This window comes from Silene latifolia, chromosome 5 (genome assembly GCF_048544455.1).
Source record: "Silene latifolia isolate original U9 population chromosome 5, ASM4854445v1, whole genome shotgun sequence".
Taxonomy (NCBI): Eukaryota; Viridiplantae; Streptophyta; class Magnoliopsida; order Caryophyllales; family Caryophyllaceae; genus Silene; species Silene latifolia.
Window position 1 is genome coordinate 3952495 of NC_133530.1, and position 19235 is coordinate 3971729.

General features: G+C 39.0%; 3 protein-coding genes across 3 annotated transcripts; 2 read left to right on the forward strand and 1 right to left on the reverse strand.

The window, feature by feature from the left end:
* The first annotated feature begins 350 nt into the window (after positions 1–350).
* On the forward strand, positions 351–4316 carry LOC141657967 (uncharacterized). Its single transcript, XM_074465356.1, has 2 exons — positions 351–3280; positions 3407–4316. Exons 1-2 carry the CDS (start codon positions 351–353, stop codon positions 4314–4316), a joined length of 3840 nt encoding a protein of 1279 aa, XP_074321457.1.
* An 862-nt stretch (positions 4317–5178) lies between these two features.
* LOC141656458 (calcium/calmodulin-regulated receptor-like kinase 1) lies at positions 5179–10036 on the forward strand. Its single transcript, XM_074463348.1, has 8 exons — positions 5179–5373; positions 6163–6551; positions 7310–7463; positions 7631–7757; positions 8353–8438; positions 8561–8632; positions 8758–8961; positions 9282–10036. Exons 2-8 carry the CDS (start codon positions 6229–6231, stop codon positions 9609–9611), a joined length of 1296 nt encoding a protein of 431 aa, XP_074319449.1. The 5' UTR covers positions 5179–5373; positions 6163–6228; the 3' UTR covers positions 9612–10036.
* A 1902-nt stretch (positions 10037–11938) lies between these two features.
* Positions 11939–17155, reverse strand: LOC141655810 ((-)-drimenol synthase-like). The gene is made up of 7 exons (XM_074462853.1): positions 17004–17155; positions 15312–15588; positions 14237–14609; positions 13861–14079; positions 12948–13086; positions 12562–12813; positions 11939–12368 (listed from the first exon to the last, which is right to left on the reverse strand). Exons 1-7 carry the CDS (start codon positions 17124–17126, stop codon positions 12072–12074), a joined length of 1680 nt encoding a protein of 559 aa, XP_074318954.1. The 5' UTR covers positions 17127–17155; the 3' UTR covers positions 11939–12071.
* Positions 17156–19235: the final 2080 nt, after the last annotated feature.

Sequence of the window (19235 nt, forward strand, 5' to 3'; positions counted from 1 at the left end):
AGCAAAGGGGAAAATGGGGGAAAGAGAAGGGAATGGAAGAAGCAAGCACGTGTGGGGGGTGGTGGAAGTAGTGGTATTCCAGTGGAGGCGATTAGTGGTGGGAAAAGGAGTAGGGCGGAGGAGGAGGCTGAAGGTGGGGAGAAGAGACTAAAAATCATGCTAGACGGGGGCGTCTTGATACCTGAGGCGGAGGTTGAGGGGACTCAACCCCGCCAGGCCCAATGAATCTCCTAAGTCTTAACTGTCGGGGCCTGGGCAACCCCGACACGGTGAATGCCCTACGCACTTTGGTACGTAGGGAAGCCCCGGCCATGATTTTTCTTTGCGAGACGAAACTTTGTGGTCGTGAAATGAGGAGGGTTAGGGAGAAGATTGATGGGTATTATGGGATCGATGTGGATAGTGCGGGGAGGTCGGGAGGTCTCGCTTTCATGTGGAAAAAAGAAATCGACTGTTCCTTTGTTTCGGCTTCTTTGCACCATATGGACTTTCATATTCGGGAGGGGGGAAAGGAATGGAGAGTGACGGGCTTCTATGGTTGGCCAAGCGTGACTGATAGACATCTTTCTTGGGACTTACTTCGGCTGCTATACGGCCAATCATCGCTACCTTGGATTTGTATAGGTGATTTTAATGAGGTCTTGTTTTCTACGGAGATGAAAGGGGGAAGTAGGGCCCAATGGCAGATGAATAATTTTCAAGCAGCTGTGGATTTCTGTGGTCTGAAAGATGTGGCGTGGGAAGGGTATGCATTTACATATGACAATGGACAAGCGGGCGATAATAATAGGCAATGTATGATTGACCGTGCTATGTGCACCGAGGCGTGGTTAGACTTGTTTCCATATGCAAAAAACTTTCATCTTGACAGGGAATGGTCGGACCACGCTCCTTTGAAGCTGATCTTCGATAGACGTGAGATAGGAGGAAAAACAAGGAGCAGGTTCAGATTCGAGCAAGTTTGGGTAGGTGAGGAGGGGTGTGAGGAAGCTGTGTGTCGAGGTGTGGAAAAGGGCAGGGGAAACTTACCAGCTACAATTCAGGCGTGTGCTAAGGAACTTCTTGCTTGGAAGAAAATTAGTATTGGCAAGATCAATCGGGCACTGGAAACGAAACGCAGACAATTGACTCGACTAAATGAAGGAGATAGGACGGATGCAGCGGTTCAAAAGAGGAGGAAATTAATTGCGGAGATTGCAAATTTATATAAGCAAGAAGAGCAATATTGGCGGCAACGGTCTAGAGCTCTATGGTTAAAAGATGGGGACCGTAACACAAAATTTTTCCATTCCAAAGCTGGGGAAAGACGGAGCAAGAACTTTATTCCTCTTCTTATTGACGATCAGGGGCGAGAATGCAGAGGGAACGAGGAAGTAGAACGGGTAGCCGTGCAGTACTTTGAAGAGCTGTTTCGGACATCTGAGCCGAATAATTTTAATGATGTGCTGATAGGGTTGGAAGGACGGGTTACGGAAAGAATGAACCAAATGCTGCGCATGGAGTTTCGCGAGGAGGAGATTGTGGAGGCGTTAAACCAAATGCATCCCCTTAAAGCTCCGGGTCCTGACGGTATGAACGGGCTCTTCTTTCAAACTTATTGGAATGAAATTGGGCCACAAGTGATTCCTGCGGTGCTAGATATATTGCGTGGGAATGCGAGCCCCGCGTGCCTCAACAAGACCAATATTGTTCTTATACCGAAGAAGAAAGCGCCAGATAAGATAAGGGATTTCCGACCCATCAGTTTATGTAATGTGGCCTATAAATTGGTGTCGAAAGTTCTGGCGAACCGGCTGAAGCTGTTCCTTGGGGAAATTGTCTCGGAAAACCAGAGTGCCTTTACTCCAGGTCGACTGATCACTGATAATATTTTAATGGCGTTTGAAATGTTCCATTTTATGAAGAATAATAGACAGTCAGACGGATACATGGCACTGAAACTTGATATGGCGAAGGCGTATGATAGAGTGGAGTGGGTCTTTCTGAGACAGGTGCTGCTGACTATGGGGTTTGATACGGGCTGGGTCCAGCGTGTTATGGCTTGTGTTACTACTGTGACTTTTTCGGTGCTTGTTAACGGCTCCCCTTCAGTTGAGTTTCGGCCATCTAGAGGATTACGACAGGGTGATCCGTTGTCTCCATATTTATTTCTTCTCTGCGCGGAGGCGTTGTCCAATATGCTCCGAAGGGCTGTCGAAAATCAGACGATACATGGGATTCAGATTGCAGCCACGGCACCAGTGATATCACATCTTCTATTTGCTGATGACAGCATTTTCTTTGTTAGGGCAACGACACAAGAAGCAGATGCAGTGAATGATATTTTGAGGAGTTATGAAGCGGCCTCTGGACAGCTGGTAAGCTTAGAAAAGACGACAGTGGTTTATAGTAGGGGGGTCACTCAGGGTCAACGTGATGCTGTGACAGCTAGATTGGGAGTTGGGGAAGTTGGGGAACATGGGCGATATCTCGGACTCCCGACGGTGATTGGACGGTCCAAGAAGGTGCTTACCGATATCATTAGAGATAAGCTTAGCAAAAGGTTACAGGGATGGCGCGGGAAAATTTTGTCGAGGGCTGGTAAGGAGGTTCTCATAAAGGCTGTGGCCAATTCACTCCCTACCTATGTGATGAGTGTTTTTAAAATTCCGGCAAATTTCTGTGATGAGCTAAGAGCAATTGTAGCACGCTTCTGGTGGGGACACGATGAGAGCAAGAGGGGAATTCATTGGGTGTCGTGGCGGAAAATGGCTCGCCCAAAAGGAGAGGGAGGTATGGGTTTTCGCGATTTTAGACAATTTAATCTCGCGCTTTTAGGCAAGCAGGCATGGAGATTGCTCACTGACCCGACTAGCTTGTGGGCTCGGTTAATGAAGGCCAAATACTATCCTCACGACGATTTTATGACGGCTGGGATTGGATATAATCCTAGCTACACTTGGCGAGGGATTGTGGAAGCAAAGGGGGTGATGGAGCGTGGGCTTAGGAGACGCATTGGGGATGGTACCGAGACTAGGGTGTGGGGGCAGGCATGGCTCCCTCTCACGCATACGGGACGAATTATATCACCGTGTCCACAAGGATTGGAGAGCATGTGTGTAGCTGAGCTGATGATGCCGAATGCTGCTGAGTGGGATGAGGATAAATTGAACCAAACTCTCCTTCCTATCGACATTCAGCGGGTCCGTGATATTCGTATTAGCCCGAACAAACCACCGGACATATGGTATTGGGGAGGAGAGAAAGATGGTTTATACTCGGTGAGGAGTGCGTATAAGACGTTAGTGGGGGAGCTTGGTGACACGACATGAGGATCGGATTGGGCTAGGGGGAGATGGCTCTGGAATCGGCTTTGGAAACTTTCGGTTTGGCCCCGTGTGAAGCTCTTCTTCTGGCAACTGTGTAGTGAAGCGCTCGCCACAAGAGCCAACATTGCTGCCCGAGTTGGAGGTGAGTTTTCTTTCTGTCCTTTTTGTCTTTCTAATCTTGAGTCAAGCCTTCATTTATTTCGGGATTGTGGGGTGGCAAAATGGGTCTGGGATGGTTTGGGGTTGGGCGAATTGACAAAAGGGAGGGGCGCTGATGTTAAGGAATGGGTGGAGGGGTGCTGGAAGGAGATGTGCATGGAGGAAGGGGCAAAACTGATGGTAGGGTGTTGGGCGATATGGGAACACCGCAACAAGGTAATTTTCGATAATGCAGCTGTGGCTCCGGAGGATGTGGTAAGACGGGCGAAAGATGTCATTCATGAGGGTGCGGGTATTGGGAATGGGAGGCCTAATGGGGGTGGACATGAACGAGGAGGAGATCAAAGGGAAGAGGAGACGGGATGGAGACCGGCGCAGGAGGGCTTTGTGAAGATAAATGTGGATGCGGGAGTTAAGGAGGGTGAAGGGGTTAGTACGGGGGTGGTTTGCCGTGACACCCATGGCCATGTGATATGGGGAGTGTCGATAGGAAGGGATCAATGCTGGGAGGTGCCCTTCGCAGAAGCTACCGCTATAATGGACGGACTGGAGGAAGCAGCTGTGCGGGGAATCCGAAAGGTGGAGGTAGAGAGCGATTGCTTATCGGTGATAGAAGCTATCCGAGGAAAGCAGCTGGGTCGAAGCATGTTTCATCAACTTTTGAATGATATTGTTATGTTTAGTTCAAATTTCGAGTCTGTTGTTTGGTCTTATGCTAGTCGAGTCAATAACTGTGTTGCACATGGGTTAGCTCATATTGTCCCACGTGTCGTAGGAAAGGTTGTATGGGAGGATGGTCTTCCACCTTCTGTTAACACTGCTGTTGCTTTTGATCGTTTATTAATATAGTAATGCCGTGAGGCATTTTCCATCAAAAAAAAAAAAAAAAAAAAAAAGTGATATTGTGTTAAATAGGAGTACTTGTTCTTTCTCGAAAAAGAGCAACAACCTAAAACCAATGTAATTAATGCATATATTTACAAATTCTTTCCATATTTAGTTCCTTAAATACAACCCAATGGGTTGTATATATCGAAACCCATAAATAAATTTACTTTATCACAAACTATATTATTAAAAAGCAGCCAAAAACAAGCTTTAACAAAATGAAAAAAAATCTCAAAGACCATGTAAATCAAAGTGGATTGCACTAACATTAAAGACCCAAAATAAGAGTAGAAAACAAAATCTCATGCCACATAAAATGATACATTTCCTTTTTATCAATATTCAATCCATGAAACTTTAAGATTTTATTCTTTAGTATTATGTAATTAAGATTTTCTGGCAAATTATAAACGAGTAAAAATCTCCAATTCCATAAAAGGTGGTGATTCCGCAAGGCAGCAAGTACTCGTACGAAATTTTATCAGAGATGATCTCCCGCTAAATTAGTACGAGATATACTTTATAAATGAACTAATTAAAAATTAAATAATAATCACGGTATTATACAGAGTACTGTATATTCGTATATAAGACAAGTTTAGTCCTAATCGAACCGAATAAGGCTATTATTTTGCTAAAACTCCTTTACGAGTTTTAAAGCTACTGCATTAACAGAACCTGTACTCGAGATCTCTAGTTAAATAGAAAAAAAATTAAAATATTGATGATTCCGCATTAACAATAAGAGACCGTCTTACACGACAATTAGAATGATTAGGCAGCTAATTGTGCAGTCATAATACACACACAAACAATACAACACGCCAGGGTATATAACGTTGGATCGTATCACTTTGTCTCCTCTTCTCTCCCCATACTCCTAGAATCTCTCTTTTACTCTTTTTTTCTGTCATTTTTCTCCATTTTTTCTCATTTTTATCTCTTCAAAATTTACCCTTGTCACGGTTTTTAACTGTTGAAAAACCACAGTAAACAGTTATTTTCACTTCAACCTTAGGTAAATCACTTTACTCTTTCAAATTCTTGCATTTTGATGTGTACCCATTTTACTATTTCAGTATTTTGATCTGTTATTTGACTTCTTTTTATTGTGGTTATTTTCGGTTTAGTTGGTATCGCTTAAGACCGTTGTATGAGTTATTATTGTGAAACAGATACGTGTCTCATTATGTTGATAATTGGGATGATTTGGTCCCTTTCACAATTAACACCCGTAAACCGGTCTTAAATGAGAATTTGTATTTTCGATTATTTTGTTAGCAATTTTTGACAATGTGTGATTGTTATGTTGATAGTTTAGTTTCTAAATAGTGGAATTATTGTTCCTAAATGTTGGGTTTCAATGGATTTTGCAATTTGTGTAAAACCGTCTTACACAAGACGAAAGGAGAGAAGAAAAAGTAGCTTTTGATAATTCCAATGTGTTGAATTTTGAGTTGAATTGAATTGAGGGGCTACATTGCTTAGAAAATTTATATTATTAATTATGGCTCAACAATTTTGAAGCAGCCTTTATGTCAATGCAAGATTGTTTACTAATTTGGTTTTAGAATTTTTGTTTTACCCTAATTTTATATTGAATTGGTTGTGTTTTTTCCGGGTTTCGAGTAGTTTTTTCGATGTTAACCCGAAGATCTTGATATGTTTTCAATTGGGTTTGCTTTATTTTGTGTTGTTAAGCTTCTTAGTTGGCAGAATGATGTCTTATAGTTGACAATTTTTGTACTATTTTATGTTCAACTTGAAACCCTAGTGTCATTTATATAAATATGGTATGATTTTGCAGTTTGACTTGATGAACTGGATGTGGAATTATGGATCAATGACGAGGTAGCGTAGTTTTGAGACGGAAATGGCTGGGAATGCATCTAGTGGTTTGATACTTGGTATTTCAATTGGGGTAGTAATTGGAGTGTGTTTAGCTGTTTTTACACTGTATTGCTTTAGATTCCAGAGAAAGCGCGCTCAAATAGACAATAGTAGTTCTAGGAGAGCTTCGACAATTCCTATCCGTACAAATGGTGTTGATACTTGTACAGTCTTGTCAGACTCTACTGCTGGTGCTGATTCACCCCGACAATTTGGGAAAAATTCTAATGGGATGTCTTTGTGGTTTGATGGGTTTAGGAAGAGTAATGTTGTTTCTGCATCTGGCATACCTGAGTACTCTTACAGGTTTGTTCTCCTTGAGCATGTTTTATATGGAATGTATTTGTTAGCCGTTCCTTACCCCGCAATTTGAGGGAGCCATTGAGGCACTGGGGTAATGTTGTTGTTGTATTTGTCAGCCGTTGTGAGGATTTTCTTACAATGCCGTATAGATTATGATGAATAATTGTTCTGTTGGTGCTGATATGAAGTTGTTGAAGTATTTTGATGCTTGGTTGTCTGTTGATAAGGAATTGAATGTAAGAATCTACTTTAAGATTAGAGGAATGTTCCCTTTTTGGTTTGTTCCCTATTCCATTTAGTTTGGGTTCGAGCTAGGTAGAACCACCGGGGCACCAAGCTCTCCCTCTTGAGTTTGAACTCCAATGCATTCCCTGGGTTTCAACACGAGATCTCTGGTTAAATTGATCAAACCCTTACTAGTTGATCTAATCGCTCAACGGTGAGACTTTGGGAATGTTGATATACATGGTTTACTGATTTGTAGAAACATCATGAAGTTAGGTAATCATTGTTTTCTTCTTATGGAAGTGGTTTAAATGTTTATTGTATAGGAGATAGGTGAGTAAGTAGGCTGCCTAACTTCTTTCTGATTAAGGAGCCATTTCCCTGTTTGATAATGTTTTGTACTCCGCATTAACTATGCTTGATTCTCTAATTAATGAGACTTTAGTAATTCATCATGGATAATGCTCATACTGAAGTTACCGTGTTTTTGCTTCGTGTTTCCATACATGAGCATTTTCATTTGGATACATCTGCAGGGATTTACAGAAAGCAACTCAAAATTTTACAACTATCATTGGGCAAGGTGCATTTGGTCCGGTATACAAAGCACAGATGTTGACTGGCGAAATAGTTGCCGTGAAGGTTCTAGCAACGGACTCAAAGCAAGGCGAGAGGGAGTTTGAAACGGAGGTTAGTGCAAATAATCAAATTATACCGACTTCTTGTTGTGCAATAATTGCAAATCGGTACTCGGAATTGTGGAGCTTGTGGAGTTCTGTAATGCTATAGATCCACTCTTTTATATCATGGCTTAAAGTAGGGTTTTACATCTTCATTTTATCTGCAATTCTTTTCAGGTGAAACTGCTCGGAAGGTTACATCATAGAAATCTTTTAAATTTGGTTGGATATTGTATAGAAAAGGGCACAAACATGCTTATATATGTCTACATGAGCAACGGCAGTCTAGCTTCTCATTTATACAGTAAGTCTTCCATGAGCTCTATCTGCAGCCCTCTTTCTGTCATATAAGAGGATCCTGTTACAACAGAATCCGTGATTATTAATTTATTACTTCCTTCTCGTTCTGAAATTTGATCTTGATGCTAGATTGCTAATACTGAACAGTTTGTTTGAATTTTTTTTAAGCAGACGACTTGATCGTTCTTCTATACTCTGTAAATGTAGTTTCGTAGTTAACATAAATTTTTTTCTGTATATTCTGTATGACAGTATGAGTAATTAGCGTTAAGCATTAATCCTATTATTAAGCGAGGAATACAATATGAAAAGGGCTTGGTTGTATGGATACATACAACTATGTCTCATAGATCTTTGTATTTGTGCGCGGAATCATCTAAATGTTACTCCTTGATGCACGCGCAATTTTTAACCGAGAGGTAAGTATAGAAGAACTATGAGCTATGATACCTTGTTAAACTAAATAAATGTACTTTCGACCATGCCCTGCCTTTTCTCAACATCGTCAGTAGTTAATAGTTATAATAGTTATGCTTTTTGCAAGTGCTACCCTATCGAGTTAGTGTTTCACTGTGGTGGTGACTGACTGTTTTGGCCAGATGATAAGAAGGAACCTTTAAGATGGGATCGAAGGATTCATATAGCATTGGATGTAGCTAGGGGCTTGGAGTATCTTCATGACGGGGTAGGCTTTTCGTTCTGCCTCTACTTTGATTACTTTAACCTGGAGTTCAGTGTACACTGTACAATGCTGAGCGAGTACAATTTAAAGCTTGTTAAGAATTATTTTCATGGTTTCTACTGCAGGCAGTTCCTTCTGTAATACATCGTGACATTAAATCGTCTAATATTTTGCTGGATCAGTCAATGAAAGCCAGAGTAAGTCACTATTTCTTGTATGTGCCGTTGTGTGAGTTTTTTTTTCCCCCGGATAACTTGGTCAAGATGGAGGTTTCTTAATCTACTCCGTCTGATATTCATTTACTTTTTTTTTTCCTGCCCAGGTGGCTGATTTCGGGCTTTCAAGGGAAGAAATGGCTGACGGGCATGCCTCTCATCTGAAAGGGACTATTGGCTATCTTGATCCCGAGTATATTTCATCCAAAACCTTCACGAAGAAAAGTGATGTCTACAGTTATGGCGTACTACTCTTTGAACTTATTGCAGCAAGGAACCCTAATCAAGGCCTAATGGAATATGTTGAGCTGGTATGTTTTTTACTCGACTTGTATTTCTTTTCTTAGTTTTCCTATTTCGCATCCTTAGGCAATCGTTTCTTGTCAAGGTAGCTAATTTGGATCATCGAGTCTTGTATGGGATAGTCGCTCATGCAAGACCAATCCGATGAGTTTGTCTCATACGTAAGACCTCTTCTATAAGTTTTTGTGAACTTGGAAGATCTCGTGTTCTTGATCCAGATACATTACGATATTTTTTCTGAATTCATTGATTCTGTATATTTTAAAACAAATAATTTTGTGATTCGTAGCACTCCATCGTCTGAATCTTATGAGCTTTTGGTGAACAGGCTGCAATGAATACAGAGGGAGGTTGTGGATGGGAGGAAATAGTCGATTCTCGCCTTGAGGGTAGTTTTGATGTGGTAGAGCTCAACGAGGTAGCCGCTCTTGCATACAAATGTATCAACCGTGTTCCTAAGAAAAGGCCGTCCATGAGAGACATAGTCCAAGTATTGTCACGGATCCTGAAATCTCGGCGTAGCAGGAAACCTTTCGAAACATCCCTGACTGCAACACCCGAGGACGTGACTATTGATATCAATGAAGCAGAGTTGCAGACTCCAGTGCGTGAACTCAGGAGGCAAGACTCTATAGATAGCGCCGACACTGACTTTTGAAGCTTTACATTCGGTATTTGTCGTGTCTATTTTCCTTCTTACCTTCTTTTTAGGTACATATTTGGTATATCATAGAAATGGAGAGTTAAGCGCAGTCGGTGCTGCATTTTGTTGAATTGTGCTCCGTGTGAATTATAGATTAACAGTTTTCTTAACCGAGACACAGTCTAAATTTCGTCTCGGGACTGTAAGGAGATAGGAGTAACAGTGAGTCTTATATGGAATGTAAGACGGTTTCACATGTGAACAAGTTCTTGATTATATAGCTAATGAGTTGGTCTGACATGCAAGACCGTCTCGTATAGGTTTTTGTGTAGGAATTGAGCATCCTAAGGAGAGGATGATAGAATTTGTTCATTTCTAGTAATCTTCATTGAAATTTCATTTTCCGCTTTGAATGACATTAGACCAGGCGACTCTTTTGTGTATCTACGTTTTGTAGCTTGCTATTGGAGTTGCTGATGGTTGGCTTAATTGCCTAACACCGATTTTATGTGATTAGTTGTTTGAACCAATAAATGGTTGGCAATATCAAGGCTTGAATGAAACCCCTGTGATAGTCGTTCGAAGCAGCGATTAATAGATTCAAGGCACAAATATAACAAGGGGACTTGCCTGTGTTAATCGCTTTGTTTTACATTAATTGGTCGTTACGATTTGTTTGATTATGTTGTCGCAAGGATGAAAATTGAAAACCGTTTTCTTCTTTTTGAAATTTCTATGTGAAGTGAGAGATTATGAAAAAGGCAAAATAAGAAGTTCAATAAATATAGTCGATGACTCGAAATAATGCAGTTAATGTATTATACAACTGATTGTATATACAACCTATTTAATGTAGTTGAGCTTTATTATAAAGTTGTCGAGTTTTATTAACAAAATTATCGAGCTATGGTACAAAGTTATTGAGCTTAATAGAATAATTATTAAGCTCAATAACTTAGTAAAATAAATTTCAATAAATCAGAAATTACTTCAACAACTTTGTGTAGTTAACTCAACAACTTTGAGGCAGTTATCTGATCTTTATACAATCGATTGGTTGTAGGGTAGTATTTGTGGAAATTAATGTATGACAATCTTTAGCGGCACCCTTTATTTTACGTACAATAAAATGTCTCGCATAATTTGTGTTACATGAACACCTAAATCACATGGGCTTGTTGTATTTCACGTACCTGTCATAGTCACGCATTCACGCCCATATATCAAACTCACAAAAGAACTTAGATTAGTGGTTAAGATGAAGATACCGCGACAATAGATCACAGGTCCAAATCCCCCTCCCCATATACTGGGTCTGATAGGGCCGAGTTCGAGACGTTTGAACAAGCCCATAAAAGCCCGGCCAAGCTAGATCCACACATATAGGCCCAGTTTTCCGATAAAGCTCGACTCAGCCCGGCCCACAATCACCACTAGTTTTATCGCTTCCAAGCCTACTTCAAGCAATAATTGCAAGGGCTCGTTTGAATAAAGCTCAAATGTATACCACCAGTTGTAATATAATTGGCGGTATAATCGATAAACTGACTAATTAGTTATACCTCTTGGCCTATATAAACTACCAACATGACACATTCAACTCACTTCCAAACTTCCCTACTTAACAAACAATCCCATGGCTCCCTCTTTATTCTCCTTCACAATCCTAGCTCTCTTCTCAACTCTTGCACTCTCCCATGACATCAAACACGGCCACATTACGACCGGAACCCGCCTAAAAACCCTAAAATTCTCCGTCTACCTACACGAAACATTCAACAAAACCGCCTATTTCGTTGTGAAAGGCGTGGCAGGGGCTACCGGCATTACCAAAACATCAAACCCCTTTGGTTCGGTACTTGTCTTCCACGAGACCACGACCCCCTAACCGAGACACCTAACCCGACCTCCAAGGCCCTCGGCTACTTCGAGGGCATCTTGGTCACTACGAGTTTCGAGGGTGATGGTACCATATGTGTATCTAAGATGACATTTAATTTAAAAGGGTACAAAGGCGATCTCATAAACGTAGGATCTACCTATTTTAATCGAGTTTCGGAAATTCCCTTAGTTGGCGGTACCGGTGATTTTCGGTTTGCTCAAGGTTACATGATTACGTCCGTCGTTGATCTTACCGGACCGGCTACATGTTATAAGATTGATTTTACCGTCTATTGGCCTCCTTATGCTGCTCTTGCTCACTAATTTCAGTATTTGGATGGTTGCTTGTACGATACACGGGTACTTTCTACTAAATAAAATTAAGATAATTATCGAATTTTACATGATATAAAGTAAAATTAAGTTTATTTGCATATGACATAAACAAGCAATACACCGTCACAAACCAAGTTGATGGTCGTCCATAACACAAAATGACTGTTTACGAATAACATAACACAAAACGCGCAATTAAAACATTCGAAACAAACAGATTAAAATTAAAGGATAGCTTCCAGCTTAAAGCAGGTGGTATTAGACCATAACCGGATCAATGAGCACAGCGTGTATCTTCTCCTTCATATTCTCGCTCACAACTGTGTAATCATCATCACCAAGTCGATAGAAAACTTCAATGACTCGTGAGAGATTCAGGATTCGCGTCATCAATGGCCTCGGAAGTTTGGTTGGCCGAAACATCTCCTGGTTTAAATCCTTCCATGCTTCTTCTACTAAGTCCCTTAGTTTCTCCTCTGCCTCTTCCTCTGACACTCCGTATTGTGACATGTAACATTCCACGGCTGAGGCTACATGATCTCGATTTTTCTCCAACTAAAAATCAATATTTAAAACGCGTACTCTTAGGAAATATCCATATTAGTTAACAAATCGTTAACTTAAAACTCAGTCTGGTATAAAGGGACCCACAAGAGCAGATATGTTGCTAACAGAATTGATTTTCCCAGTTATACTAGCTAACATCTACAATACTGCGATAGAATGTATAGAATGTGAGGTAACTTACCTTATGGCTAGCTATGTCACCAATGAGCCTTCCAATAATACAAGACACTTTGACAGGTTTCGGCGTCTGGCTAACCCATTCAAAGGCTTCTTCACTCGCCAATTCTCCCATTCCTAGGTATGTTGCCGCTGAAAATAATGTGTACCCTGAGGTGGTGATCGCGGCAGATTCAAGGTACTCATCGTATGATGGCACATACTTTTGGTTGCACCATTTCGCCTCTTGCAAATAAGCTCGGCATTGTGCTTTCATCTATTAACATTCTAATTTTATCACACACTTACACATAACATGACGTTTTTAGATTAAATTGTAAGACAGTCTCATAGACGAAAATTGAAAATTGAAAATATTGTGCAAATAAAAAATAATGTCAAGGTTCTTACTAATTCTCGAACATAAGGAACGAGATGTGATCTTCCTTCCGCGGCTAAATTTAGCTCAAATCCTCGAAAAGTATCAAGAAGGGCTTCGTAAGTTAGTTTCATGAAGTCGGGTAATTGGTTCATACAAGTTTTATCCCACCTGAAATTACATTACCTTGATTAAATTAAATATTCTTTATCTAATTTTATTAGAAATGAATATAAATTTAGATATTCGCCATAACCGTCCGTTCAGACGACAATGTTAGGGCGCCAACGTGATGTACCGAGTCCCTTAGTAGTTAGTACCACCCTCTTATATGCTTTATGTAGGGTTCATCATTTTAGTAGTCCTACAATAATTTTATTTTGGTGTAAAGAGAGGCACAAACGATTTTAATGGAAATGAGATTCGAACTCAGTTTGTGATTACCACCCCTCATGAGTTTACCAACTACGCTAGTAGTAGTCCCTACAACATGGATGTGAAGTAGGGATGACAACTGCAATCCAATCTGAACCGAAATCGTATCGACCTGAAGGGAAAATTCGATCCAAACCCAACTCTTAATAACTCATATACCCGATCCATTATTAATTTAAAAATCATATCCAAATCACTTTTAGAAAAGCCGAATCAAATCCAAACCCGATCCATTCCTACCCGAAACCGTTAAAAACAAATGTTTTTGAAAATGTTGGATATGGATCGGCTGGATATGCATCGGTGATCCAATAAACAAGTTGACCGGTTTTAAATCTCGCAAAAGTGCAAAACCAATCCAACCCGATCCATTGTCATCCCTGAAACTAAGGTTGATACCTGACTGATTTAGTATCGAGACTTGATACCACACGAGGACGTCATCTTAATTATTTTCATTTTTTTTCCAGATGATTTAGTTATTCACACATCATATACGTAATTACGTACCTTTGCACTGCTTTAGTGTACACTTGAAGTTCTCCAAAGAATCCATAGGCGTCATAGGTATCATCTATAACAGAGATCATCTTGAACAACTTTGTAAATATTTCTCTACCCAATGCATATTGTGGTTCATAAAAGGTTCCCAACATCCAAAAGTATACTTCTACTATTCTGTCTCTTGCAAATGGTAGTTTTGTGCCAAAATCTAGGTCTCTCCACCATCTACATTGCAATTAATATAAAATTTGATTTGATTACCATCGATAAAATATAAATGTCCACTATGGAAGTATGGAACTAATAATAGTCTGAATCTAGTTTAGATACAGACAGGCTTATTCTCTTAGTATACAGGAGAGGTATATAGGAGACCGATTACCTTGAGAGAGCTTGAAGTTCCATGAGGTGCATGGATTGTAGTAAGTTGAAGTCTAACTTTGCAAATCTTAGAAGAGTTTTGTCATGGGTTGGGTTAGCTTCATATGTAGAGATATAAAACCTTGACAAAAGCCTAGTGATACCTTTATGTAAAGGCAATTTCAAGGCTTGAGTGACTTGAGCCAATAAAGGTTGGCTTAATTGACCTAACATTGATTTCATGTGATTAGTGGTAAACTTGTTTGCTTCATCTAGGATTTCCTCTCCTTGCACCCTCAGAAATGATGCTTCATACAAGTTTAGCATGCCTATTACATCTTTAATAAACTCTTCTTTGAAAGTTCCATCCGCGTTTTTAAACTGGTTGAACACATCTGTTTCACATTACCAAAAAAAAGAAAAAAATACATTAGTAGAAATTAATGCTAATAAAACCATGTTCATTTGAATTTAGTGGTGGAGTTAGGGAAGGGTTAAACAAGGACGCTCGTTCCGCTTAGGACAAAAATAATGCTAATAAAACCATATTCAATTCAGAAAGTTTATTTGCAAGAAATCGGGGTCTAAAACTACCATATGTGAATTGTCCTATTTATAAGCTTAATATGTAGGATAATTCACAAGATATTCTCATGAGAAATTCAAGTATAAACTCATTTTTTTAATCATAATTAATAAGAATAGTTTGTAAATCATAAATGAAGCATCTCAACCAAAATTCTAAGGTGATAGTCGAGATCCAACTATTATATTTATTTTTATTACGCACCCTCACTCGAATGATGCCAATTGGGCTTGAAGAGTGGTTACTGAACAAGCTCACCCAAACCATGTGCTGAAATTCCACTTTGTGAGTTATTGAGGTTGCCAGGACCTTTCGGTCACACTGGCCCTGAGAACAAGATAGATAAACCATCTCAACCAAAATTCTAAGGTGATGGTTGATGTCTAACTATTATATTTATTCCCATTAGCGAATTTTACCGCATTTAGGTTAATAATATGTGCCTTTTAGGTCAGGCACACGTTTGAAAAAACAAAATACTAAACGGAGTTAAGGGAAATTAACATCATACTGCAAGAGGCGTAAAAACCATGTTGCCTTAAGAGACGAAATCTTAGAGAAACAAAGTGGAGATCCTTCTCATAAGTCTCTAATTCGTGAGAATAATTGTTGTAAAATTGTTGCAAATTGTCTTCAATTTCTGCTTCAAAATGGTATGCCACTCCAAGTTGTTCTATATTGTCGATGATTAATAATCTTTCTTTTGAATCCTTAACAACTTCCACAAGCTTTTTCCTCACTTCCACTTTCAAATCTTGTGCTTCTTTTTCATAGTTCTCTTGAATTCCCTACAACAAAAACTTAGTATCTTAATATTGGTATTTGATGATAAATTTGTCACTGATTCCCTATGTGTTATTCTCATACATTTAGCATTTATGAAATATTTTTCTACGATATATCTTAAAATTATGATAAGATAATATTTATCAATTAAAATATAAGACACAATCAACACTTCTATTGTTAATACTACTATTTCCACTACATTCCCGATTAATATTATTAGGGGGTGTTTGGTTGGAGCATTTGGAATGGATTGGAATGGATTTCATCCATTCAAGTGTTTGGTTGACCCCTTTTGGAATGGAGTTTGATATCCAAGGGGTTCTAAATCCATTCCAACCCCTTGGAATCTCATACCCAAGTCCCACCCCATGATTCTAAGTTTCTAACTCCATCCCTCCATATCCAAACCCTAGCAAAGAAAAAAAAAACAAAAAACAAAAAAAAAGGGTTGTATACATCTCACGAATTATTCTCCATTGATATTCCTTGATCCTAATTATAAATTTGGTACTTAGCTGGTAGTTGTTCATTAATTTTTTTTTTTGGTAAAAATTGTTCATTACTTCATTCCATAACGACTTTTTACCTTTTTTTTTTTTTTTTTTTAATAATTTGTTCTTTATAATCATTAGGCGTAATTTGATATTTATGCTACTTTAGTACTTTGTACGTGACTGCTCTTTGATTAAATTTCTATGCTTCTCACCAATTTGTATGTGTAATTTGGATTTTTGCTTTTGTTATTATCTTGTATTAGTTATTTTTAATTATAAATAATATTGTAGATCTTATTTATAATGAAGAAAACAAATAATTTGAAATCCATTCAAATGTGAACCAAAAAATATAAATGTCATTTACAATCCATTACAAGATCAAACCAAACAAGCATTAAAAAGTATGGGTTCTAACTCCATACCTGCTTGATATTAGAATCCATTCCAATCCATTCCAATTGTTTGAACCAAACGGCCCCTTAGTTTCACTCATTGTTATTACATTAATAACATAGAAACAAGGGGTGACGCTCGTGATAAGTTCCGTTATCAGGTCTGGGCCGCACCCGCATGGAGAAGAGAGAGTCCGGCTTATAAGTCCAAAGAGGTTCTATATCAAAACCAATAGGCAATGGGTGGAGTAACTCCTTGGTTTATATGATAGACAACTCTCTCCTTTTTTTTCCAGTGTGGGATACTCACATGTGTCTTTATCATGGGTGAGCTATATCTTAACCGCTCGCTACCCCATATTCCAAAAAGTTAGTTAAGATTATTGATCTCTACTACCCGAAAATGTCTAATTTGCTACTCTAAAATTTCGTTTCTGACTACGCTCTTGCATGCTATTGATGCCTTTGTACAAAATACTTGTGTAAAACTGTTTTACGAGATGTTTGTCTATTACGGTAAATTACCTGATCAGGTGGAGTGTAATTAAGGAAGCGGTCACCCCAAACGTCAGTGTGAAAGTGTCCTAAGGGACGCTCATCCTTTGGTTGAAGGATTTCGCCATTGTCCACAACATTCTCAAGCTCCATTTTTCTTGTGTTTTTTACACTTTAATTGTTTGCTTAAGAAGAAGCTGTTGTGAATTCCTTGGTAACCTCCTTACCCTATTTATAGTGCTGTCTCAGTATAATTTTCTCACATTTCGAAACATTCGCTTCTCTTCAATTTCTCTTAAAATATAAGACTAAATATTAAGATATGTATACTTATTTGAAAGAGTTCTACGTATGAAATTTAATGATAACATTTTTATAATTTTTGAAGAAATATATTTTTAAAAATATTAAAATGAAAAGCTTACCTCGGAAATGCAAATCGTCTATATTAAAAAACGGAGGGAGTATAATAATAGGGCGTTATCACAACATTGGATGGTATCAAGACTCAGTACCACTTTTTACCTCACTAGAGTTCTTCATTTAATGGTGTAGGGTTGAACTAAAATATACGATACAGTTTTAATATACGAATACGATAGGATAAACGGTATTAATTACGCGAATTTTATTTCGTATATAAGATATGAATTTGGGCAAAAATAAAATCGGGTATACGATTTCTGATACTATAACAATAACCTGGCCCGTCACATTTGTAACACAACCTCATTAAGATGAGATGTGCACCATTAAGCCATTATTCTGTCCTCATTTAAGTTCAAAATAACAAGGTCTTGTTACTAACTGGTAGTTGAAAATTGAAATCTCTTATAAACATATCATAACTCCTTATTTTTCCCATGTGGACTATGTGAGACAACTTTCCTCACATCTCATGGAGTGTTACAGACTCCCCCACTAAAAAACACAAAATCCTCGTTGCGCCTTAGAGCTAACCGCAGCCAAGACCAGAAATCAGAATCCCCCGCTAGGTGGGTGACCTAGGTACTCCTGACCGCATGGTTGCTCTAATACTGTACCATTTATAACAACCTAGGACCGTTCGTCATAACACAACCCATTAAGATTAGATGTGTACCTTTAGACCTTTATTTTGTCCTCACTTATTTATAGATTGGGCCTAACATAATTCTTATTTATCAACATTTATAGAGAAATATATTCTACCAAAATAATTTTAACTCTAAAACTAAATTTAAAATTTAATTGTTAAATATTGATTTCTTTACCCATTACAATCTTAATAATCATACATTTGTAATAAGGGATCTAATAAACCAATTCAAAACTAGCAATTTATGGATTATACAACCAGTTGTATATATTGTCCGGTGTAAAATCTGAGCTTTATGATAAAGTATCCGAGCTTTATGTTAAATAATATAAGCTTTATTAGAAAATATTGAAATCGTCCATTTACACATTTGATGGGGCATATTCTGCACCCGCTGACCGAGTCAACGTATTGAGCAAGGTCAAAGATATGCACAGCAAGTCAACGACTTAGACAGCCTAACCGACGCAGCCTGTCGGCCTGTCTCTTGTGTCTCGGCTGGGACAACTAGCCAGCCGGGGCACATATCCGCGTACTCATATCTAAGACCCCTCGGCATGGAGTCAACAGGGCCCGCCGGCCTGCCATGGGTCCCCCGACCGAGGGTAGATGTGGGTTAATATCCGTATACTACCCCTTAAAATGCAGGACTATAACGTAAAATTTACATGCAATTTATAGTCATAAAACGATAAAAACAATAGAAACGATAAGTGTATAGAAATCAACCTCGGGTCCTTTTAATTGCGGCGTAAAGATCAGAAATCTAAGCAGATTCCCTCCTAATCGTTGCACCCAAGACTTGGTCCGAGATATGCCCTTGTGCTAGAACAGTGTTCTCCGATTGCCTTGCAATATAGGGAGAACTGATGTGAGTTTTGTCGAGATGAGAGATCTCAGGTTTCAGAGAGAAGCTATCTCCAAAACCCTAGTTTTTCTGTAAATGAAAATCGCTAGGTCAAAAGGAGAGGGAGCCTCTCCTTTTGTTGCCTCGGTCCGCGGGTCAAGAGAGGAGGGAGTGGGCTTTCCACTTTCTCCTCATTTGACTAGTGATCCGATGATCCGACCCGTCTCGCTTAAAATGTATATGACGCGGTTTATATTATAAACTGTTATCGGTTATCGGAAATTAAGGCATCAGCTAATTATACGGGTTAGCTGAAATATTAATACGTGTCCGACAA